The sequence below is a fragment of the Somniosus microcephalus genome, chromosome 16 (genome assembly GCF_052327205.1).
Source record: "Somniosus microcephalus isolate GS21.2 chromosome 16, FLI_Smic_1.0, whole genome shotgun sequence".
NCBI lineage: Eukaryota > Metazoa > Chordata > Chondrichthyes > Squaliformes > Somniosidae > Somniosus > Somniosus microcephalus.
The window spans coordinates 17,502,819-17,527,889 of NC_141002.1; the positions used below are offsets into that span (position 1 = coordinate 17,502,819).

General features: G+C 45.8%; 1 protein-coding gene across 3 annotated transcripts in view; it reads left to right on the plus strand.

Annotated features, from left to right (window-relative positions):
• LOC147105992 (UPF0606 protein KIAA1549) overlaps positions 1-25,071 on the plus strand; it is a 319,715-nt gene that overhangs the window by 235,136 nt on the left and 59,508 nt on the right. For all 3 annotated transcript variants that reach the window (XM_086008618.1, XM_086008615.1, XM_086008617.1), the window contains exons 10-14: positions 596-780; positions 16,089-16,285; positions 18,214-18,338; positions 22,012-22,217; positions 24,001-24,224. In XM_086008618.1, the coding sequence (XP_085864744.1) occupies positions 596-780; positions 16,089-16,285; positions 18,214-18,338; positions 22,012-22,217; positions 24,001-24,224 (937 nt within the window). The remainder of the gene's footprint in view (positions 1-595; positions 781-16,088; positions 16,286-18,213; positions 18,339-22,011; positions 22,218-24,000; positions 24,225-25,071) is intronic.

The window sequence follows — 25,071 nt, forward strand, 5'->3', positions numbered from 1 at the left end:
GTATAGCACAGTTAGATGCAGAATAAACCTCCCACTCTGCTGCCCCAACAACTGGCCTCAGCCTCAGCATTGGAAATAGTGCCCACTGCTGCAGGGTGCGACATTTATCTATTTCTCACAGCTGCCAACTTCCAGCCTCGCGGAGTTCGATTGGCAAATTGAAGCAGTCTCGCAAGTAAGGACACAGCCTCCTGTGGTGCTTTTCGAAGTATGTTGCCGTGAGCTCCTGGCAGCACAGATCCTAGTTTAAGCCACGTGGATGTGTTGGAGACATCCACCTCGTCACCTTTCTTACCAGTTAAGTCCTGTGTATGTCACAAGATGGATAAGGAGAAAGAAGGCCACTCTAATTCGGTAAACCCTACAGCAACCAGCTGTTCCTGTGTAGTGGTGCTGGTATGACTAGTACTTTTACCAGTTGGTACCAATCAATTGTACTTGCACTGGAGGTGAGACTGAAAATGTAACAATTCTTATTTGTGTGAGCTTTAGCAGAGAATTCATATACTTTCTGAGATAGATGTGAAATAGAGGCGAAACCTTGAAGCTCAGTCTCACTCGGATACCATGATTTGTTGTGGCTTCTGTTTTGTAGCGGTGGAGAGTGTTGCCACCTCGTCCCCAACAGACGAGAATAAGAACCTGTGGATCATCGTGGCAGTGCTGGTGCCAGTGATTGTGGTCGTCATCATCATCGTGATCCTGTACTGGAAATTCTGCCGAACAGACAAGCTGGAGTTTCAGCCAGACACTATGAGCAATATTCAGCAGCGGCAAAAAGTAAGGAACTCTGGATCGAAGTTGATAACAGTTTTTATTTAATTGAGAATTCGACGTGAAGGGTCAAGGCCCATAGTGTAGGACACCAGCAAGGTTGAAGAGAGTTTGAGAAGGTGCGGTAAATAAGGACGTAATGATCAGGTAACTCCTACTTTAGGATTGTATGGATAAGGAAAGACTGGGGGAAATAAGGAATTCTACACTTCTGATGAGTAATGAATTTGAGTAAGAGATGATGTGGTAATTTAATCACAGTGGGGACGTCAGGAGGGCAGTGAATTTGGACCGAGACTGGAACAAGAGAAGGAAGTTCAGAGAGAGGCTATTCGGCCCATCTTGGATCATCCATCCAAGCAATAGAACTGCATCCAATGAAATTAAGATGAGCATGGTCGTAATGGGGAGAAAGGGAGGCCGGAGTTTAGAGGTGAGGGGGCAATCAAGCAATGAGCTTACTTGTACCCTGTTCAGGCGTGTGCGAGAGGTGGTGGAAGAACCTACCCAGAAATACTTGCCTTATCAAGTGATGCAGTGACCTCCTGGGGCCTTGGACTGTTAAGCTGAAATGAATCATTTCGAACATAGACACCCCACACTTTTGAGGAATGTTGAACTTTGGTGATGTGACTTGCGCAATGGAGGAAGGGCAGAATAAAAAATGAAACTGGTAGGAAGTAAAGGTTAACGCTGATGGAAAGTGCAGCTGTTTTTCATATAGTCGATTGACTGACTGCGTTTTCACATGGTTTGTTTCCTTACCATTGGCGAACACCATTTGCCTCAAATATCAAGTGCGGAACTTAAATGCTCAAAAGGAGAAGCAGCCCTCTGGTAGAGTGGCAGTGTATCCTGTTACCTGGCAACTCTTGGACTGTGCCAGTGATCAATAATAAAAAGGATCTTCTGTGAAAGAGCTCACATTTCCAGTTTACAGTAATTGAGCAGTGGGCCAGTCAGAGGGTTTTAAAAGTGAGGAATTCTACCTGTTTGGGAGGAGGCATTGAGCCGAGAATTAATTTTGTTGATTTGAGCTGTGAGAGCGGGAATTGTAGATAACGAGAGTTGTGGTTTTGGATTGTTTTGTTTGGTCGGCTGGGTGTCTGACGGGCACAGAATCCATTACAACGTATACTAGACTCTGAATCAAACCACTGAGCAATTTCCATAATTAGTTTCCGTTTGTTTTGTATTGAGTGCACACTTTCTCCCTATAGGGGACTGCACCATCCAATCCCAGAGAGCTTAAATACAGGTTGTCAAGAGAGCAGACTTGGGGATCTTAAGGGTGCATAGAGGTATTACTGGAATTTAACCAGCTGAAGCCACACACAGCACTGGTAAGCTTTCTGCTGCTTATTCAACCACTCCACCCATTTGGGCATTAGGTTGCAAGTTATCTTGAGTCGAGTCAGAAGAACCCAACCTCCCAGTAATGAGTCGACCTACCCATGAAAGTGCTTGATCAATAAACAGTGCCAATAAACCTACTTGGGTATTGGATTACTGAGAATTGACTTAATTTCCACCTATCATCAGCCGTGTCATCTTGAAGCCAACTTGACCCCCAAAGAGATCCTGCTTACCTCTTTTTTAATCCCCTAAGATGGTAGAGGTAATGATGGGCAGGTGTCCAGGACCTTAATGTGAGGATAAAACTGAACTTGTGCTGAGATTCATTTTCTCAGTTTGAAATTATAGTATTGACATATCTCAAATCATAGCCTTTATTGATGGGAGTTTGCTGCATCTTTCTGTGTAGTGAACACACAGATGCTCACTCATTCAATGTAACTGCTTAGCTGACATCCAATGTTCTTATTCTATGGCAAGGACGCTAGTAAGTGCATTCTGAACACGGAATATCCTTCCCTCCTGTATTGTTATCTTCTGCATCTGGATGGTGATGTACCCATCATGTCCTGTTGATTGGTAAGGTTACTTTTGCTATGTTTGATGTCCCAGGAATGTTAGGCTGATAAAATAGCAAACTGTCAGTTATGAAGGTTTCATTTTTCTGTGCGTTTTATTGCCCAAGTGGCCACTTATGTGTAAGCTTAGATCATTCATTGATTCAAGTCCCGGTTAAGCAACGTCTCGATTTTAAAATTTTCATCCTTGTTTTCAAATCCCTCCATGGCCTTACCCCTCCCTATCTCTCTAATCTTCTCCAGCCCCACAACCTTCTGAGATATCTGCGTTTATCTAATTCTGGCCTCTTGAGCATCCCAATTTTAATCACTCCACCATTGGCAGCCTCTCTGCATCTCTACTTCTCTCTCCTCCTTTAAGACGCTCCTTAAAACCTACCTCTTTGACCAAGCTTTTGGTCACCTGCCCTAATATCTCCTTATGTGGCTCAGTGTCAAATATTGTTTGGTAACGCTCCTGTGAATTGCTTTGGGACATTTTACTACGTTAAAGGCGCTATATAAATACAAGTTGTTGTGGTGGGGGGTCGCGGTGGTGCATCAACCAATGTTCCTTTTTTGGGGGGTACGCGTCCCCTTTAAAGGTCTGTGTGGCCCATTCAAAATACCGCGCATACGCGGTTTTTCGCATTGAAAAGCCGGCTGCACGGATGGTCCTGAGGGCTGCGCAGCTTAAAGGGAACATTGGTATCAACCCATTCCTGATCCTGTCCTCAACTGACGTCCGCATGTATACCTTCCAACAGGAAGCACTGGATCGAGATCAGGAGCACTTCACTGATGTTTTAAAAGTTATTTCCCTGCACCCCACCTCACCCTCAGCTCGAGCGCTGAAATCAGTTGTTAAACTGTGATCTACTGACCCAAGGCAGACCAAGAATTGAACCTGGGGCCTTCTCATATGACTCAATAGAGAACACCAATGAAGCTATAAGGGCTACTCCTTTTTGTTTCTGCACTCTTTCAACTGTGAATTCCCTAGTATAACAGTTATGTTCAGTATAAATGTTTTAATTATGTTGCAATACTTTCAGTTCTGCTTCCTTCACAAGATCTAACAAATCCCTATTTCAACACAGGATTTGAGAGAGACAGTTTAAAGCTTGCATTGAACAACTAAACACGAGATTGGATTTCAGGGGGGAATCATGCCTATGGCCTCATGCCCCAAACACACACCCCACAGTCTCAGTAGAGCAAAGGTACAAGAAGAGAAGCAGTGCCTTTTGTAGGCAATTTTTGGTACTCTGAAACACTAGCTTTGGTGCTTTGATCACTTTGGGAAAGCTTTGAGCCACTTTAAGCATGGACATTGTTTGCAGGAGGTTGAGTGGGGAGAGAGAGATTGATGCATACTGTGTAACCTTGCCATTTGGAGAGACGGCTGCTAAAAAACTGAAGAATAGCCACATGCCATTGAATCACTTGTACCTGTAGAGGATGAACACAGGAGGTACCTGAATTTTTGGCAGCTGGCTCATGCCTTAAGCTTTGATGTTGGGTATATCAGGAGGATGTGTGTTGGCTGAGGACAGATTGATGGCCCTTCACGTTTTAAAAGATTCTGGTTGAACCTCAGAAGGTGGTGAATAATATTATTGACAGACCTGTGCTGAATGAGCCTTCCCTTTGTGAAAAGCTTCCTGAAGTAAAAGGGAAAGATGAATTGTGTCTGGTCCCATGGTTCTTCAGTACTGAGACGACAGCACCAGTGTGCTCTAGTGCTGCCCTAGCACTGACATTGGACCAGCAATCCGTTCTGCCTTGTCAGGATAGATAAATATTATCCTTTCACAATCCTGTCTGGCAACACCAAGAATGGTAAAGTAAGTCATCAAGTAAAATGAATGAGGTCACAGTGCTATTAGTGAGAGACACATTTATAATGAATTGCTCTAAAAATACTTCAAAATGTAAAATGAATAAACAGGAATATATTATCCTACAATCAGTGGCTTCTTTTATTTGAACTAATCTAAGCCTGTCAAAAGCAGTGCAGGAGCAGAGGCTTCACCACACTTATTTATATTAATTAAAAGGCTTTCAGATTTTTGTACTGTCACTGTGGACCTCAAAATCACACATCAGGGCAACCAGGTTAAACTGGTCATTAACGCTGACTAATTTATCCAGCATTATACAGAAAGGATTGTGAGGAAAATCCATCCGGCCCATCCTATTCATTAGATATTGCAGCCTCGTACACAGCCCTCCCATGCCGCTAGTAATTCTAACTCCTGGGGAGGCAGAAAAAACAATATTTGGCCAATTTCAATTCCAGGGAAATTCCACCCCGACTCCTGAGGAAATCAAACAGGCTTCAAGAGGAAGGTCATCAACCTGAAACGTTCTGATGAAAGGTCATCGACCTGAAACATTAACACTTTCTCCACAGATGCTGCCTGACCTGCTGAGTATTTCAAGCATTTTCTGTTTTTATTTCTGATTTCCAGCATCCGCAGTATTTTGCTTTTGTAAGCTTCAGGAGGAGGTTACCCGTGATACATCACTAGGCATCATTAAGCTCACATTCTCCCTCTCATTTAGCCCAATTTCTTTAAGGACCTAAGACTACATCTCCATTAGGCGAAGACTTTAGCCCAAAGGTCTCACACTTCTTAGCCCACTTTACCTCTGATACCTTTTAATAGCCATGTCCGACAAAACACTCATCCATATCCCTCTTATATAACACTTATAACATACTTCACTTCCACAACCTCCCTAGGTCAGTTTGTCCACATGCTTACCATGCTCTTCATGAAGAATTTGTATCTTAAATTTGCATGAATCCAATCTTACTGAAGTTTAAATCTCTGTCCTCTTCACCAGGAGCTCCTGTTAAACTGAATCTAAAAATTATGTTCAATATTATCTATTCCGTTGAGTATCTTAAATGCTTTTGTAAGATCACCTCTTAAGTTGTCTTTTTCCAATAATGTAAGCATTCCTAGTGTCCTTACTCTATCTTCATAGTTCAGATGTTCAATCCCATTTACTAAATCTGTTGTACTTCTTTGCAGTCACTCCAAGACAGGGCTTCCCCCATCCCCAACCTACCATGTTACAGTGCTGAAAACTGTACACAATATCAGGGAGTCAAGATCCATGCTGTCTCATCTCATGACTCCTCTTCTAATCCCCTGTAGTTGTGCAAACACAGGATGAGTGACAGCCTGCTGATCATCCTGATAATATTTTGGTCTCTTGACCCACGAAAATTGCTTAAATGGTGCATGAGTCTCAAAATCATTCACCTTCCCAATGCCAGTGTAGGCGCACTGTCAGTAATGAACCAATAGTTGTAGTTCACATTGATGTAATTCTAATCGGATTTTCTTCAGAATTGCAACAGAACCTTTAAAGCATTTAACCATCTGGTTCATATTTTTAGTTGCCTTTAACGGTATGTAACGCTGGTGTCTGTCCAGCAAGAGTTAAATGCAAAAGATCTGCTGAAAGGTTTTCAAACACACAGTTATATGAACTCCCTTCTGTTAATATGGAGGATTGAATTTTCAACAGGAGATGAAACTAAAATGTATAGCCACCAGGATAAGAAGCCCATTGTACATGGTAATGTAATCTCTTTTGATTCAATGTCGACAGTTCCTACTCTGTGTTTTTCAGTCATTTCATTGTGCAATGTGATTTATTATTCTCTACGTGCCCCTGTAAGACAGAGTTTCAACTCGGAGAATGCCTGTCGAGACTTCTGCATGCTTGATACAAGCATTTCCATAGAATCTTACAATACAGAATGAGGCCATTTGGCTCTTTGAAAGAGCTATCCAATTAGTCCCACCATGCTGCACTTCCCCATAGCCCTTTAAATTTTCCTTTTCTTTTCAAGTATATATCCAATTCCCTTTTGAAAGTTTCTATTGAATCTGCCTCTACCATCGTAAAAAAAAATCTCATCTCCTCTCTGGGTTTTTGCCAATTTTCTTAAGTCTGTGTCCCCTGGTTACTGACTATCTTGCCAGTAGAAACAGTTTCTCCTTATATTTACTATATGGGAACCCTTCATAATTTTGAACACCTCTACCAAATCTCCCCTTAACCGACTCTGTTGTAAGGAGAACAACCCCAGCTTCTCTGATCTCTCCACGTAACTGAGGTCCCTCATCCCTGGTACCATTCGGTTAAATCTCCTCTGCACCCTCTCCAAGGCCTTGACATCCTTCCTCGGGTGTACTCCTACATTTGATTCCACCACAAAGTGCACTGCTCCCAAACTGAAGTCCGCAAGGTCATCAGAGTTCTGTACATCTGTCATTGGGTTCCTGTATTTGTTGACTTACTAGCATGTTATTTCTGTTACTGTGTAATAATATACGTTTCATGCAGTAATAGCGCCATTTTCCTTTGGGTAGCTGGCGCTGTTTTTTGGAAGTTAGGGCAGGCTGTCCCTGGGAGTTTATCTGTATTTACAGATGCCCCGGGAGTGCATCAGTAATTGCAGATTGTCCTCAGGAGTGTGTCAATAATTGTAGGAGGTCCCCAGTAGTCTATTGGTTGTTGCAGAAGTCCCCACAAATGTGCCAGTAGTTAAGGTGTACACCAGGACTGTGCCAATTATTGCAGGAGGTCCCCAGGAGTGTGTCGATAATTGCAGGGGATCCCCAGGAGTATGTTAATAATTGCAGGGGTTTCCCAGGAGTATGTTAATAATTGCAGCCCAGGAGTGTGTCAGTAATTGCAGGGGGTCCCCAGGATTATGTCGGTAATTGCAGGGGTCCCCAGGAGTATGTCATTAATTGCAGGGGGTCCCCAGGATTATATCAGTAATTGCAGGGGCTCCCCAGGATTATGTCATTAATTGCAGGGGGTCCCCAGGATGATGTCATTAATTGCAGGGGGTCCCCAGGATTATATCAGTAATTGCAGGGGGTCCCCAGGATGATGTCATTAATTGCAGGGGGTCTCCAGGATTATATCAGTAATTGCAGGGGGTCCCCAGGAGTATGTCAGTAATTGCAGGGGGTCCCCAGGATTATATCAGTAATTGCAGGGGGTCCCCAGGAGTATGTCAGTAATTGCAGGGGGTCCCCAGGAATATGTTATTAATTGCAGGGGGTCCCCAGGAATATGTTATTAATTGCAGGGGGTCCCCAGGAGTATGTCAGTAATTGCAGGGGGTCCCCAGGATTATATCAGTAATTGCAGGGGGTCCCCAGGAGTATGTCAGTAATTGCAGGGGGTCCCCAGGATTATGTCATTAATTGCAGGGGGTCCCCAGGATTATATCAGTAATTGCAGGGGGTCCCCAGGAGTATGTCAGTAATTGCAGGGGGTCCCCAGGAATATGTTATTAATTGCAGGGGGTCCCCAGGAATATGTTATTAATTGCAGGGGGTCCCCAGGAGTATGTCAGTAATTGCAGGGGGTCCCCAGGATTATATCAGTAATTGCAGGGGGTCCCCAGGAGTATGTCAGTAATTCAGTAATTGCAGGGGTTCCCCAGGAGTATGTCAATAATTGCAGGGGGTCCCCAGGAGTATGTCATTAATTGCAGGGGGTCCCCAGGAGTATGTCATTAATTGCAGGGGGTCCCCAGGAATATGTCGATAATTGCAGGGGGTCCCCAGGAATATGTCGATAATTGCAGGGGGTCCCCAGGAGTATGTCATTAATTGCAGGGGGTCCCCAGGAGTATGTCATTAATTGCAGGGGGTCCCCAGGAATATGTCGATAATTGCAGGGGGTCCCCAGGAGTATGTCGATAATTGCAGGGGGTCCCCAGGAATATGTCAATAATTGCATTGGATCCTTAGCAGTTTTAGTGATGTTGGTTGAGGGATAAATGTTGGCCTGGACACTGGGGAGAAACTCCCCGGCTCCTCTTCTAATAATGCCTGGGATTGTTTACATCCATGTGAGAGGGGAGACTGGGCCTCAGTTTAACATCTCAACCGAAAAACGGCACCTCCGACAGTGCAGCACTCCCTCAGTACTGCACGGGAGCCGCAGTTTATAATTTCTCATGGCCCTGTGAGTTTTGTGAAAAGGCATCAATTAGGACATTTTTTGAAATGTAAAATTTGTTGCAGGGGGATCCAGAATACACAAAAGAATACAGTATATGGTAAGCAAAAACTAAAATTCTGACGAAAGTTTGTTCCAAAATTAATCTGAAATTTGGGCATAAAAGACTAGACTCAAACTAAATTTGTTCAATGACTGAAACTAAACTTGAGATCCAGCAATGAAAACTAAAATTAATAATGTCAAGGACTGAAAGCTGACAGTGAAGTGACATTTCTGATATTCACCAACAATTTTGTCTGATTATCCAAATGCGAGAGACACGAAAACATCCCGAGCAGTAAACTTGACAGTTATAGGACATAGTGGAAAGAAAATTGCTGATCCTTGACTGTCAAAGCCACAACAGTACTGACTTTACTAGATTACACTTTGCTTCAGTGAACAGCAGATTTCCTAATTAAAAAAAAGTGAAACAAATGATAAATGACAAGCAAATAATTGAACTGATAAAATTAAGATGGGGTTCTTTCACTTTTTATAAGAAATCAGTGACTCTCGGCAATATCTGTAGTATGTGATGTACCGTGGAGGGAGGGGAAGAATTGTGGCTAAGGTCTTGTTTTCTTTCAATGTGGATATAGATATAATGGCCCAGAAATTCGGGTCGGGGGCTTCCCGCTAGTGCAAGCCCCCGACCTGCACTTACCTAGCGCGCTGGCTGTTGTGCTGTGGGCCCCCGTGGAATTCCGATCCTGAGCCTCCTCCAACTTCCGGCGCGCAGTGCTTGCGTATCCCAGGGGCGCAGTTAGTTCGATGCGTCCCCTGGGATCACGTGGGCCATGGAGAGTCAATGGTAGCAGGAAGGGCTGTCAAACCTATAAATACTACAAGCCCCAAAACATCACTAAATCTTCAAATAATTTTTTTTTTTTAAATCACATTTTTAAAATAAACTATAAATTACATGAAATAACTATTTTAAATAATTTAAATTTTTGAAAAAAATAATTTTATTTTCTAACGGGGCTAAAAATAAACTTAGCTTTCTTTAAAGTATTTAAAAGTAATAAACCTGTGGGGAAAAATGTTTTAATTTTAATTAATTCACCACTTACCTTGTAAAAAGCAGGCCCATGTCTAACTTCTGGAGACTTACCTTCCCGGGAAAATCTGCAAAAAAAACGTAAGTTCGATGCGCACGCGTTCGATCTCTGAACCCCTTTTAGGGGAACGGAAGTGCCGGTTTCTCATGCATGCAGGAAACCGGCACTTCCATTGGGCCTACGGGTGAGTACCCTGTGCGTACTCACCTGTGGAGACCCGAATTTCTGGGCCATTAATGTACTGCTTCATTTACAGGAAACTTTGGTTTATCCGGAGGTTAACTGTCCGGAATGCTCGAGCCACCGGCAAAATTCAGGAGTCGGTTCAGTAAGTTTTTTTTCTTTTCGTTGCTTTTTTTTCACTAGTCAGGCTCTGCAAGGTCTAGCTAAAGCTGTTGCTTAGCTACAGAGATGCTTGCAAGCTACGGCCGACTGTTTAGAAGCTGTTGCTAAGCAACAGGGTTTGTTGCTAGATACGGAGCTCAAAAGCTTCCGTATGTTTTAACATTAGCGCTGGTTTGTCCGGCAGTTTTGATGGGACAGCAACAGCTCGGTCCCGTCAGTGCCGGATATCACAAAGTTTCCTGTAGATGGAACATCTGCTGACACAACAGATGCCTCTGCACTTGGACACACCAAACTCGTCATATGAGCATTGCCGCACCTAAAATTCAGTACGAGTACTCCCCCGTGTACTGTTCAGCCCAGTTTCAGAAAGAAGGTGGTTGTTCATAATAGTTTGTAAAATACATGCTTGTTGATTTGGTAGAAGAATGTTTTAATATTTAAATTCAAAAGGCTGTGCTGAAAATACTTCATACAGGTAGACTACCCTTTATCCGGACTTCCGAAAACCGAAACCCTCTAAAAACCGAAGGTTTTTTCGTTCAGCGTAAGTCGTGCGTACGACTTACGCTGAACGAAAAAACCTTCGGTTTTTAGAGGGTTCCGGTTGCGGAAGTTCGGATAAAGGGTAGGTCGTGCGCACGACCCCCCCGCCAGCCCCGACAACCGCCGACCCCGCCAACCGCCGACCCCCCCGCGGACCCCGCCGGCCCCGAACCCGCCGACCCCCCCCGCCGGCCCCGACAACCGCCGACCCCCCCGCGGACCCCGCCGGCCCCGAACCCGCCGACCCCGACAACCGCCGACCCCCCCGCGGACCCCGCCAGCCCCGACAACCGCCGACCCCCCCCGCGGACCCCGCCAGCCGCGACAACCGCCGACCCCCCCCCCCCCCCGCGGACCCCGCCAGCCCCGACAACCGCCGACCCCCCCGCCAGCCCCGACAACCGCCGACCCCCCCCGCGGACCCCGCCAGCCGCGACAACCGCCGACCCCCCCCCCCGCGGACCCCGCCAGCCCCGACAACCGCCGACCCCCCCGTGGACCCCGCCGGCCCCGACAACCGCGGACCCCGCCAGCCCCGACAACCGCCGACCCCGCCAGCCGCCGACCTCCCCGCCAGCCGCGACAACCGCCGACCCCCCCCCCCCCGCGGACCCCGCCAGCCCCGACAACCGCCGACCCCCCCGCGGACCCCGCCAGCCCCGACAACCGCCGACCCCGCCAGCCCCGACAACCGCCGACCCCCCCGCGGACCCCGCCGGCCCCAACAACCGCCGACCCCCCCCCCCCCCCCGCATACCCCGCCGACCCCAACTGATTTACGCTGAGCGTCAGCGTAAGTCGTGCGCACGGACCCCCGCCGACCCACCTTCCGAAATCCGAAATTCTCCTTTATCCGAAACTCGGCTGGTCCTGAGGTTTTCGGATAAAGGATAGTCTACCTGTACTGTATTTTATAGTTAATATTGCTGTTGATGTGCATAACTCCATTAGCATTTAGAAAGGTGGTGTAACTCTCCTGTTACCCACTGGGTAAAGGCCCAACTTGGTATACTGAGCCAAAAAGACCAGAATGCTTCAGGTTTGATCCCCAACCTGTGCTAAGTTACCTGATCTCTGCTGCGGCACAGGCTGCGATGCTACGTTTAGCTTCAGTGTGGACATTAGCTAAGAACAGAATTAGACTTGACAGCAGTGGCCTCCACAGTCAAATAGTCTGGTGAAACCGACTGCCTAGGCCTATGCTACAAGATCGACTATTTGGACGAGGTACTGGAGGGCTTGTGGAACCTAAGTCCCAGCAACGAGTGGATGGTTTTGAGTGATAAAGGGAACGTTTTGGAGGGGAACGAAATGCTTTGTATCCATCGAAAAACCCAGTGACCCAAATTAACCAGCCTTGAAGGAAAGGTTTTTTTTCACCCACTCACTCAGTATGTACGCCACACAAACATGCATTTGAAAAGTGGATCAGAAACAAGAACTGGGCTAACTTATTTTAACAGCAAGCTAACAACGTAACGTGGAGGTAGATCATCAGTGCAGAATTTAAAATGAGAAAGAGTTGCTCACGCAGATCTGAAATGGGTCAGTGTGAAAAAGGTTTTTTGCTGGAGACTGCCTCAGCAGTTTGATATAATCTGGATATTGTCTGAGTTCAGATCCCTATTGTGTCTTTAATAACTTTAGCTGATGGGATTGTGACAGGCAGGATGTGCTCTGAATGCATGTTATCTTTGTGCACTGGACTGGAACATAAGGTGGCACCATCTTCAGGAGAGATTGGACAAGCAGTCTGAGAAATGTAGAATGTTCCAGAATAGAAAAATAAACCAATCTGGGATCAAAAAGAAAGAAGTATGTTGGAATTCTGAAACTGAAACAAGAACTGTTTCAAATACACAGCAGGTCCCTCAGCATCTGAAAAAGGAAAGATGCATTAATATTTTTGGGTGGAGACCCTTCACCAGATTTGTTTGTTTACAGATCCCTTCAGGATATCTACTCCCTCCAGCCCTAGCTCCGTCTGCTCTACTATGCATCCCCCTTCTTCTGCTCCATTAGTGACGGAGCCTTCAGCTAACGCACTCCAGAATTTGTTCCCTAAACCTAGACCATTTGTGAGTTTGTAAGGTCCATTCATTTAAATTAATTATAACACAGTGTGGGCACTGATTGGGCCATAAATTGGCAATGTTAAGGGTGTGGGGGGCAGGATATCCAGTGCAACTGTGCCTTAAAGGGGCAGACATGATTTCAGCACTGGACGTATGTATCATTAAAGCAGATGGCTGAGTGTAGTGCGAGGGCCCATGGAGGAGGGAGAACTGGCTTCTTTACAGAGGTCCTGAGGGAGGTGCAGTAAAGGAGGTTTGCCAGCGTCAGAAGTTGGCTGTCTAGGAAGAGGGGACAGAGCAGGTGAACGCTGCCTCATGTGAGGAGGTCATCGACACAGAAGAAAAATATTTGATGTGTTAAGGAGATTTGCCAGGTTAAATGTACCCTGAATGCAGGTGCTTCAAGTGGAATGATGTGCAATGGGTGCAACAGACACTTGCACCTCAATCAGCTGCTTCATGACTTGGACACTTCACAGTCATTTCTCTCAAAATCACAAGACAGCCCAAATTGATGCACATCACACCTTCAAGCTGCAGGCCCAGAGGGTGCTGAACCTACCGTCTCACAGCATTCACTCCACTCATCGTAAGCACCAGCACAGGGATAGCCACTCCAGGGAATTCAGATTTAGATTGCATGGAGGGAACACCCGATGAAGCGCACAGTGCCGTTAGTTCATTGAATCATTTGAATCATTTGAAAGTGTGCAAAGCACCCTACACGGTGTTATGGCTAGTAAGGAGTATACTAGCCATATCTGTGCAATGGTGTATGATCACTTCCCAGAACTGCAATTCACTCTGAAGTGCCTCGCAAAATCAGGATCATCTTTAGCACAGCCTGTCTTGACAGATGCCCTAACCTGAGCTGTGGGTTAACTATTTAACTGATGCTATGAAGATCTCGGGCTCTAGTGTCTGAGAGTCTATCCTGTCTGGATTCACCATACTAGGGGACTGACTGGACAGTACCCTGACATATTTGTTTCCATGACCTGACTGCAGTCTGCTCCCATGCTAATCACAGGACATATGGAGGTAATGCCTGTTAGCAGGGCCATGGTAGGAAGAGGTACAGATGAGGAAGCTGTCTCTCGGTGCTACACCACTGATGCGCTAAAGTGACCCATGCTAATCCACATAGGTCAAACAGCTACCAGAGCATCGGATGTGATGCCATCAGTTACATGGCCATCTTAGGATCCAACAGAAAAAGGTTTTATGAAAGGGAAATCATGATTAACAAATTTGCTGGAATTCTTTGAGGATGTAACAAGCAGGGTGGACAAGGGTGAGCCAGTGGATGTGGTGCATTTGGATTTCCAGAAGGCATTCGATAAGGTGCCACATAAAAAATTACTGCATAAGATAAGAGCTCACGGAGTTGGGGGTAATATATTAGCATGGATGGATAGAGAATTGGCTAACTAACAGAAAGCAGAGAGTCGGGATAAATGGGCCATTTTCTGGTTGGCAAACGGTAACTAGTGGGGTGCCACAAGGATCGGTGCTCGGGCCCCAACTATTTACAATCTACATTAATGACTTGGATGAAGGGATCGAGTGTAATGTAGCCAGGTTTGCGGATGATACAAAGATGGATGGGAAAGCAAGTTGTGCAGAGGACTCAAAGAATCCGCAAAGGGATATAGACAGGCTAGGTGAGTGGGCAAACATTTGGCAGATGGAGTATAATGTGGGAAAGTGCGAGGTTATCCACTTTGGCAGGAAAAATAAAAAAAGCAAACTATTATTTAAATGGAGAGAGATTACAAAATGCTACAGTTCAGAGGGACCTGGGGGTCCTTGTGCATGAAACACAAAAAGTTAGCATGCAGGTACAGCAAGTAATCAAAAAGGTAAATGGAATGTTGGCCTTTATTTCAAAGGGGTTGGAACATAAAATCAGGGAAATCCTGCTACAACTGTACAGGGTATTGGTGAGACCACACCTTGAGTACTGCGTACAGTTTTGGTCTCCTTATTTAAGGAAGGATATACTTGCATTGGAGGCAGTTCAGAGATGATTCACTTGGTTAATTCCAGAGATGCGGGTTTGACTTATGAGGAAAGGTTGAACAGGCTGGGCCTATACTCATTGGAATTTAGAAGAATGAGAGGTGATCTTATTGAAACATATAAGATACTGAGGGGGCTCGACAGGGTAGATGCAGAGAGGATGTTTCCCCTCGTGGGGAAATCTAGAACTCGGTGGGGGGGGGATCGCCCTTTTAGAACTGAGATGAGGAGGAACTTCTTCTCTGAGGGTTGTAGGGAGTGAAGGGTTATGGGGAGCGGGCTGGGCAGTGGCTTTTAGCCCAAGATCAGCCATGATCTTATTGAATGGCGGAGCAGGCTCGAGGGGCCAAGTGGCCTATTCCTGCTCCTATTTCTTATGTAAACGGCTGCCTCCATGCCTGGAGAAGAATGGACTAGGAAGACGATAATGAACAGCAAATTGCTTCCCCAAAGGAGGCACTTTTACACTTGCCTAAAAAAAATTCCATCTATCCCAGGAGAGCGTCTTGTTTTTCTCCCCTTTTACATTTGACATTGGGTGCTGGTCTCTGTAATCCTGGTTTCTGTAATACTGCTGTGCAATGTGGAGATCCAGTCGCTTTAATTGAGAGCAAATGCCAGGATCTCGGAACCTTTGTTTGTTCACAGGACCGGGTGGCCTTTACCCAGAGCCAGATTGATAGACCCAGGTTTCTGTGGGTCACGTCCTTTCCTCGGTTCCAGATAGGTCATGTCCTTTATATTGTAGATTGCAGTCGGTGGAGGAGGACCATGCCTTTTGGTGAGCTACAGCATTATAAGGGCCCCTTTGGTTACCTGCAGCACCTGGCTGTAGAATCAAACAGGCCTGGGTACAAATGACCTTTCCAGCGAAAGCAACTGTGTGTGATGCTGAGAGGCAAAAGGAGCATCCTAGCTAGGATGATGTGCCTACGGTTATGAGCTTCGTAAGATGTGAGCACCTGTGAAGCATAAGAACATGGAATTGTCCCTACCAATGTACACTTGGAAAGCCATTTTTATTTAACTGAGAAGCCTAGATGCAGGACCCCACCATGATTGAAAAGTGCAGGAGAGAAGACAAGGTAAATTGGGGAGTAGTAATGAGAATAAGAAAGATTGTGCGGACGGCAGAAGAGAGTAAGAAAAAGTCAGAATATTAAAAATACTTTGTGGTGCTACCCCAGGCAATGTAGGAGCATCTACTGTTTAATGCAGTTCATTACTGAGGCTTCTTTTAATGCTGTGATAACAGCTGTAACATCTGCCCTAATAGATCACCACATTTGCCTTCTCAGCTGCAAGTGCCAAGTGTTAAAGGCTTTGACTTTGCCAAGCAGCATATTGGACAGCACGGTAAAGATGACATACTGGTCATCCACGAAGGGCTTCCACCTGCCCCAGCAAAAGACAGCACACCATCTGAGAACGGCGACGTGTCGAGTCCTCAGCCGAAGGCAGCCAAACTCTCCAAGGGGCTTCGGCAGAGAAGCAGGTGAGTGGACACTATTACTCAGTGCATTGAAGACAAGACAGCAGAAAGATTTTTTTCTTTTTACATTAAAATCAAGTTAACTGTTGTGAAGTTTTGTTAGAGTTTATACCGCTCTTGATATTACATAGAGAGAAATTTTAAAAAATGGCAAAGTGTTTCAAGCAGATTGGCCTTTGCTCAGTGGTGTAGCATTTAATGCAAAACTTGATCCCTCACATCAGAGGACTGAGTGAAGAAGAAAGATGAGAGAAACATGGGCAATTCATTCTCAAAAGAGGGTTCAGAGGACATTACAGAGGAAATCAAGAATGTGCAACTTGGGTGTTACGAATCTTCAATTTTGGCTTCTTTTTACTTGGAAAGTGTTTTGGAGTTGGATTTCTGTCAGCAAGCAAGAGTTTGACCGGCATGATTTTTTTTTTTTAAGTGCTGTTTGGCTAATTCTCCCCCACGCCCCCCCCCCCCCCCCAACCCCATGGTGCAGCCCCTCACACTCCGTGCGCAACCCCAAGCACCAACCCACTTCTTCCTCCTCCCCTCCATCCCTGGAAAAGACAGCACACCCATCTTATGTTGCCAACACCTCCTGCCGGAAAGAAAATTAGAGCTATAATGAAGGTGTGAAGTTGTTAGTCAATATTACGCCCAGCTGTGGCTGCAAGATACCTAGTACATTGATGAGGTGCAGTTCCTCAGGCTTGTGTTGAAGCTTCTTTGACAGTGGGCGGGGAGACGTTTTTCACAATACCCCAGCAGCAACCATGATATTGTCTTGCACCAGTCTGTGATGCCAGCACTATTTGAAGAAGCAGACAGATTGGGAGTATAACTGCTGAGGAATCAGTGCTACCTTCTGAAGCCTTGGTTTTTAACATCAGTCAGGAACCCATGAACACGGGCCCACAAAGTATAATGAAGCTGTTGCTTCCATTTGGATTCTGGTGGAACGTACGGCTGGCATGTTGAAACAGAGATACTATTGTCTGAATTGATTAGTGGGCTTCTGCTCGCCAGACCTGAGAGGTGTCCAAAATGATCTCTATCCACTGTGTGTGGTATAATTGTGCTACAGAGGGAGGATCCCATTTAGCCTAGTACCCTTTCTGTATGACCGGGTTCCCATGAGCAACTTGCTGCCCCTAATCCTCACTGCCCTCAATGCAATCCCTGTCTCTTCCCCTCCCCCATTTTTCAAAGAAGCGGATTGACGACTTTGGGCAGTTAGGTCATCCCCCTGCGAGGTAAATGTCTCTTTGCGCCAGAGCCCAAACTGCTGGGTGCTCATTGTGATGAACATATATTTGCATAGGGACAGACCCTTGGCCACAATTAAGCCCACTATCAAGGCCTTTTTAAGATAACCTCCAAACCTCTCGAGGCCAGAAGTGAGAGCCTTCTGTAAATTAGAGCTCTTCATTTCCTCAGTCCTGAAGTTGCAGCTGTATTGCTGATGACATTTATTGTACTATAGCTGTTGAATATACAGCAGAACCTTAGTCATCCATCATTGTGAACATAACATAAGAAATAGGAGCAGGAGTAGGCCAACCGGCCCCTCGAGCCTGCTCCGCCATTCAATAAGATCATGGCTGACCTGATCCTAACCGCCAATCTACTGAAGGGAGATGCCCCACTTGATAGTCGAAGACAATTAGCAGATAATCAAGAATCCTCCTACCTATTGCCTGATAAATTTGTAGCTTCTGATTGGTCTATTTAGATTACCTGACTGCCTATCCTGGAGTCTGTAAAAGAAAAAAAAAATTAATTCAAAACATCCAATTGCGTTTTCGTGGGTTGATGTGAAACTAGTCCAGACTGCCACGAAAATCCTTGTAGATAATCGAGAGTACAGATAATTAAGGTTCCACTGGACATACAAATCAAAAATTGGTGCGCTGCCTAAAAGTCTAATGTCTGTTGTGTAGAGTTTCGCCTTCAGAAGCCGAGTCCACAGCCAGTGAACAGTCCAGCGGGAGAGAGTCCATCGAAGATATTCCAAGACACCCTGTAACTCCTAGTGGTGGCAATAGACACACTGTGATCAGAAACGGTTTGTATCCTCTCACTTATTAGCAGCTGCAATGTGAATCTGCACATCATATATTTTGGGGGGAAAATGATAAATAAAGGGGGAGATGTCTGTTTTGGCGCAGAGACTGCTTGTCTGGTTTCAGATTGACTGATTTCAGCAGTGGCTGCCCATTCTCAGCAGCAAAAGCTTTGTGTGTGCGAGTGGAGCTGCTTCACCTTTCACATTCAAACAAGCCCCTTTCATGTTCCAGTGTGCAGTGGGCCCATTTCCTGTGTAACTGTACACCTACTTCCTATCCCTATAAGTGCGATCCCATCTGTATCTCCGTTGAACATGTGGGCATACCCATTTCTAATTGAGCACATGGGCACACCTATTTCCCAGTTGAACGTGTGGGCGCGCCCGTTTCCCAGTTGAACGTGTGGGCGCGCCCGATTCCCAGTTGAACGTGTGGAGGCGCCCGATTCCCAGTTGAATGTGTGGGTGCGCCCGATTCCCAGTTGAACGTGTGGAGGCGCCCGTTTCCCAGTTGAACGTGTGGGTGCGCCCGTTTCCCAGTTGAACGTGTGGAGGCGCCCGATTCCCAGTTGAATGTGTGGAGGCGCCCGATTCCCAGTTGAATGTGTGGGCGCGCCCGATTCCCAGTTGAACGTGTGGGCGCGCCCGATTCCCAGTTGAACGTGTGGACGCGCCCGATTCCCAGTTGAATGTGTGGAGGCGCCCGGTTCCCAGTTGAACGTGTGGGCGCGCTCAATTCCCAGTTGAACGTGTGGGCGCGCCCGATTCCCAGTTGAACGTGTGGGCGCGCCCGATTCCCAGTTGAACGTGTGGGCGCGCCCGATTCCCAGTTGAACGTGTGGGCGCGCCCGGTTCCCAGTTGAACGTGTGGGCGCGCCCGATTCCCAGTTGAACGTGTGGGCGCGCCCGGTTCCCAGTTGAACGTGTGGGCGCGCCCGGTTCCCAGTTGAACGTGTGGGCGCGCCCGGTTCCCAGTTGAACGTGTGGGCGCACTGTTTGCCAGGAACAATTGCGTTTGTTTTACACATGCATTCTTTGAAAGGGCCTTGTCCTCTTTGGTTTTGGACTGGGAGAAAGGTGACAGCCCTACATAGTCCAGGTAAATTGTAATTCCATGATTAGCAATGGCTAGAACTCCTTAGTTTGAGCATTATTGTCACAAACAGTTATAATCCACACAATAAGTGCACTCCAGCATTATATAAACATAACTGTAGCCAACATTCTTACCTAAAACGTAAGCATACCCAAACAATATACAGGTATAAACAATAAGTGCACACCCAACATTATTATTTAAGCCATAAGAGTACACCAACAGTATTATCTAAACAATAAGTATACCACTTTGATATTATAGAAACAATAAGTGTATCCAAATGATATAGAAACAATAAGTGTACCCCAACATTATTCTTATAAACATTGCATTTACCCCCACAATATTATATGAACAAGTGTACCACAGTTGATATTACAAAAACGCTAAGTGTATTCCAGCAATTATATTATTAGAATTGCGCTTGGCTTACGCTTGCAAACAAAATTATTATATAAGCAATAACTACCCCAATATTATAATAACTAAGTGTACCCCAAGGCAGTATATAAACAGTGCAGGTACCCCAAACTATTATCTGAGCCTATAAGTGTACCTCGGAAGCCTTCGATTGAGGTTTGGCCTATTCTTACAAAGTGCCAATACAGCTGAAACCACAGCAACTGAAAATCAACACTGCGTGAAACTGGTAACTCAGTCTCTTACTTTACGAAACTGGAGAACAGCTATCTCCCTTGGAAGCCGACAGTAGTCAAGTTCATTTCAAGGCCTTTGAAGGTGTACGTGTTCAAATGCTTGGTGGTGGTTACCATGGATACTCGGGCCGGTGTTTAAAAGTGTGTCATAGAAAAATCTGCTTCTTGTTCTCAGAGTGCGCTAAATATTTAGAAAGCGTGCTGGCCCCCTCTGTTGGTTTGAAGTTGTTATTGGAATTGGCAGGTTTAAATAAGAGCCATTGCATCTGTCCTCAAACCCATATTATTCCCAGTCCAAACATAACCATGCAAAGAAATCTTAATGCAAAACAGTTTGTCTTCATGGATCACTTGAGTGTGCACTGTGAAGCCCTGCAAACCATGGATTAGTTTAAATAACTGTTGGCATTAATTTGCATAGTTACAATTCGTCCACTCTCTCAATACTCTGCTTCCAGCAAAAAGGCAGTTTCTATAAGCAGACCCATGACCTGAACGGGATAGCCTGCCACTGTGCCAAATATTATCCTTTACCTCGGTATTTGAACCAGAGACTGCATTTTCCTGTCTAATCTCAAAGGTGTCACGAAACAGCCTTCAGGCCTAAACTGACAGTCAAGTTTATTTACAAGGAATTTGATTACACATTCAGCATGTAAAATTTGAGATGATGACTATAATGCAGTGGACCTCAGTTAACCACCGTAACGGATGAGATCAATCTGTTAGAGTGAGTTGTAGCTTCTGGTTCATCTTTTTATACAACTTTATCAGGTAAGGAGACTCCCACTAGTCTCATTACCTGAAACCCTGAGTCCTTCTGGTCCCCTGGCCCGAAGGCCCGGCTCCCGCTGGTCCCCTACCCCGAAGGCCCGGCTCCCGCTGGTCCCCTACCCCGAAGGCCCGGCTCCCGCTGGTCCCCTACCCCGAAGGCCCGGCTCCCGCTGGTCCCCTACCCCGAAGGCCCGGCTCCCGCTGGTCCCCTACCCCGAAGGCCCGGCTCCCGCTGGTCCCCTACCCCGAAGGCCCGGCTCCCGCTGGTCCCCTACCCCGAAGGCCCGGCTCCCGCTGGTCCCCTACCCCGAAGGCCCGGCTCCTGCTGGTCTCCTTCACCTGTAGATAAGTAGAGTATTGTAAATTCTATCGGGAACCTTGGACCTCAACAATAACTACTTATCCTGTGGAATCTATAACCTAATCTATAGTTTCCTTCACCTGCTGTAGATCTGCCGGTTTGTGTCTCCTTCCCTATAGGCAGCTCTGGTGGTGTCACTAATGCAATGGAGCTGCCTACTTCTCTGAGCACCTCCACTCATTTTAGTAGGGCTCCCAAGTGCAGGTAAGCCTGGGAGCCAATGCAGAGCTTACCATTCCGGGAAGCTACGTTATTTGCAAGGTATGGCGACTGCTCAGTCAGTCAATACTGTAGTGAGGTTACTCTCATTCCGTTCCCAGACCATTCTGTAAACAGAGCTCTCAATTGAATGACTAGAGCCTCTCTGGGACATAATGGACTTTGCCCAGCCAATGCCATTACTGGCATGGACTAAAGAGAAGGAAACCTGAAATGCAGTACAAAATGTGGTGCTTCAAAGATTTTGAACAAAAAGTCCTCCCCAGACTCTCCAGCGTTGAATTCTGATGTCGCCCTCTCGGTTTCAAAATGTGCAATGATTCTTCATAGTAGGCCATTCAGCCCTTCAAGGCCATTCTATTAGTTCATAGCTGAAACTTGCGTTCTCTGGATTATTAGTCCAGGCCACTAGATTACTAGTCCAGCCACAGAACCATTGCACTACTGTACCCATGTATCATTTCATCAAACCTTGCACTGAACAGTTCTTTTTGTCATTTGCCCCGTCCCATTTTAACTTGATTCAGGGGCATTCTGTAGACTAATGCCCATGTTCTATTCTAGGACCGCCTCAGATGCGCAGGACTGATGAGCAGCCTTCCTCGGCTTCCATCTTCGACCATGTTGACCGGATGTCACGCCCATCCGAGGCAGGCAAGCGGCTACCGAGCAAGATTCAGCTGATCGCCATGCAACCAATTCCAGCACCTCCTTTACAGAATCCATTGCTTCCCGAGCGAGTGGCCGAAACAAACAAAATAAATAAAGAGGTGAGACATCCTGTGGTTTCCCTGGAGAGATGGCACAGGGTTTAACAGTATATTGTACACTTGAACCTCCTTCTCATTCAGGATTAAAAAGAACAAGCGGTCTTCCTTTATGGATCACCTTAACACGTCTCTCAATAACTTACGAAAGCTCTTCATAATTAATTTCTTTTAAGTCCAGTGACTGTTGCAATGTGGGCAAACCTGTTGCCATTTTTCACAACAAGGTGCTTGACCTGTGGACTAAAGTAAACAAAAAGTGGCTATTGAAGCCCAGTCAAACACAGTAATGAGATAATACTTGAAGAAGAAAGATATTCAAGGACATGGAGAACGAGAAGGGAATGAGGACTGGAGTGGAGTAGATAGCTCCAGTTCATCTACTGGATATCTTGAGCATAGAAATGATGCGTAGAATGACCTCCTGCTGTGTTAAAATGTCTATTGGGAGAAAAAGCTTTGAATGGTCATACCTAATTGTTTTGATATAGGAGTTCTCTTCTAAATCACAGAAAAGAATTAGACGTCCCCCACTCTCTCATACACACAAGTCTGCCTAACTCCTTTTAGAGGCAGTTTTACATTGGTGGTGTGTAGTCAATGGCAGGGCATACAGTAGTCCCTCTGTTTAATAGGACTGGCCCAGCAATATTAGCAGCCCATATTTTGTGGCCTGCCACCAGGTCTACAGTTAAAGCTGAATGTACTGAGCTAGATTGGCTCCCTTATAGTTCTTGGAATTGTACATCTCTTTGACCTGGAGCAGCAGTAGAAAGGAATGAAAGGTAAATAGGGGGAGAGTGCAGCACAGAGTTGTGGGCATGCATTGAAGCACCATTTCCCCAGGACCATTTTATTATAAACTGCAAGTGCCTTTACTCGCCCTTGTTGAGCTAAAGCGAGTCTGTAATGTGCTTAGTCAGCTCTTCCTTCCATTCCCACTCTGACCTCTCCGGCTTTGTCCTCCTACACTGTTCCAACCAACCTCAACACCAGCTTCGGGAATAGTATCTCGTCTTGTGGGCAGCCTACAGCCCTCGACTCAACCTTAGCCAACTTCAGACCTTAGCTATCTCTCCCAATATCTGAGGCAGAGGTTGCTGGGAATGCATAGGAAGCCCATCAACATCTGGGGAGCGTGGGGGTAGGTGGGTTGGCATTACAGGTGTGGACTCTTTATCAGAGCACAGTTCTGGCCTGGCGTGGAGTCTGGAATCTGGGTGAAGGGATGTCTGTCTCGTCTCTTTTCAGGTACAGCCAAGCTTGCTGAGTGTTGCCATCATTTTTTGTTTATCAGTGCGTAATGTACTTATTCTTACAAATTTCTGTTTTCATTTAATATCTTTCATTTGCTTCACCTGAGCTCTCTGCAAGTTATCACCTCTTTCCAGCTTTTCAAATAAAAACCTTGCTGGGTATCCTGCGCATTATCTCTCGCCCCTCTTCGCTCACTTCCATTAAAGGGCTCCCTTAGCTCCCAGTTCTGATGAATGCTTACACACTAAATGTCATTTCTCTTTATAGATCCAGATGGGCCTGGTCATAGCTTAAAAGGAGACCATTGTACTTCATATTTCTGTATAAATCAAAGGTGTGGAGTAACGAATGTTATCTGGCACCCTGCCTGCTTACACCCTATCCCGCTCCCAGTACTAAACTGATTCCTTCTTTGTGTATGTTCTCGGCTGCAGTCCCAGGATGTGATTCTATAGACCTTTGGCACCTACCCGCGAAGGTGCCAGAGAACAATGTCAGGCTGTAAGTAACTAACATCCTTCTCCTTCAGGTTCAGAGAGCTTTGAGACAGAAATCCGAAATTGAACACCACCGCAACAAGATCAGACTCCGAGCCAAAAGGAAAGGACACTACGACTTCCCCATCATGGATGAAGTTGGTACCATCGATACCAAGGAACGACGCAGAGTCTACCGCAGGGCACAGGTTCATATCGATAGGATCCTCGATCCCAGTGTTGATGGCCCGTCTGTCCTTGTGGAACCAAGGAAAAGGTGGGCATAATAGTGAAGTATTACACGGTCATTTGAACGATTTCCTTGAGATAGATCCCTCTGAATAAAAATGTAGAAAGTTGAACTCTAAAACATTACTTGGAGCCCATTAGTCTTTTGAAACTCGAGATAAAGTTACCAGTTGTAGTACTGGCGAACAAACTAGTATCATTACACTGACATTTTGATGGCACAAATTAAGTTTACTGACCAAATAAATATGCAGCCATCAGCAAATTCAAATTCGCACCATGAAATTCTTATGAATATATATAAAAGAACTGTGATGTGATGCACAAGATATAAAATAATACATTACTGATTATTTTACATTGTTTGTCTATATTGACCATTGGAGCATGGGCGTAAATATTGGTGCAATGACTCGGACACCAAAGACTGTCCGCATCGCCCCCATCTTGCCCGCACGGCCTCCCCAGCCCACATCGGCTCCCTTGGCCACAGTGCCCTCCCTTCCACAGCCACTGCCCACATTGTCCTCCCCCATGCCCAAATATCTTGCTGTAAGAATATATTCACAATTACCATAACTCTTCAAGTATAATTTTCAGTTTTTCCTATAACTTGCAGCTGAAAATAGGGGGTACATCGTGGCCTAGCTGCAAAGAGTTGCGGTATCAGGCCTTCAGGCGGACGGCAACATAATGGCCCACGGATCCCTGGGATGCAGGCGGTTCGGAAGCATCCCTGGGATCACGTGGGCTCAGTCCTTCAATGACGAAGGTGAATTCCATTGCAATCATTTACGAAGGGAATCCCCTAATGATATGCAATGGAATCCCCAAACAATGTACAGAATTCTACTAATTATAGAATTGCAATTTTA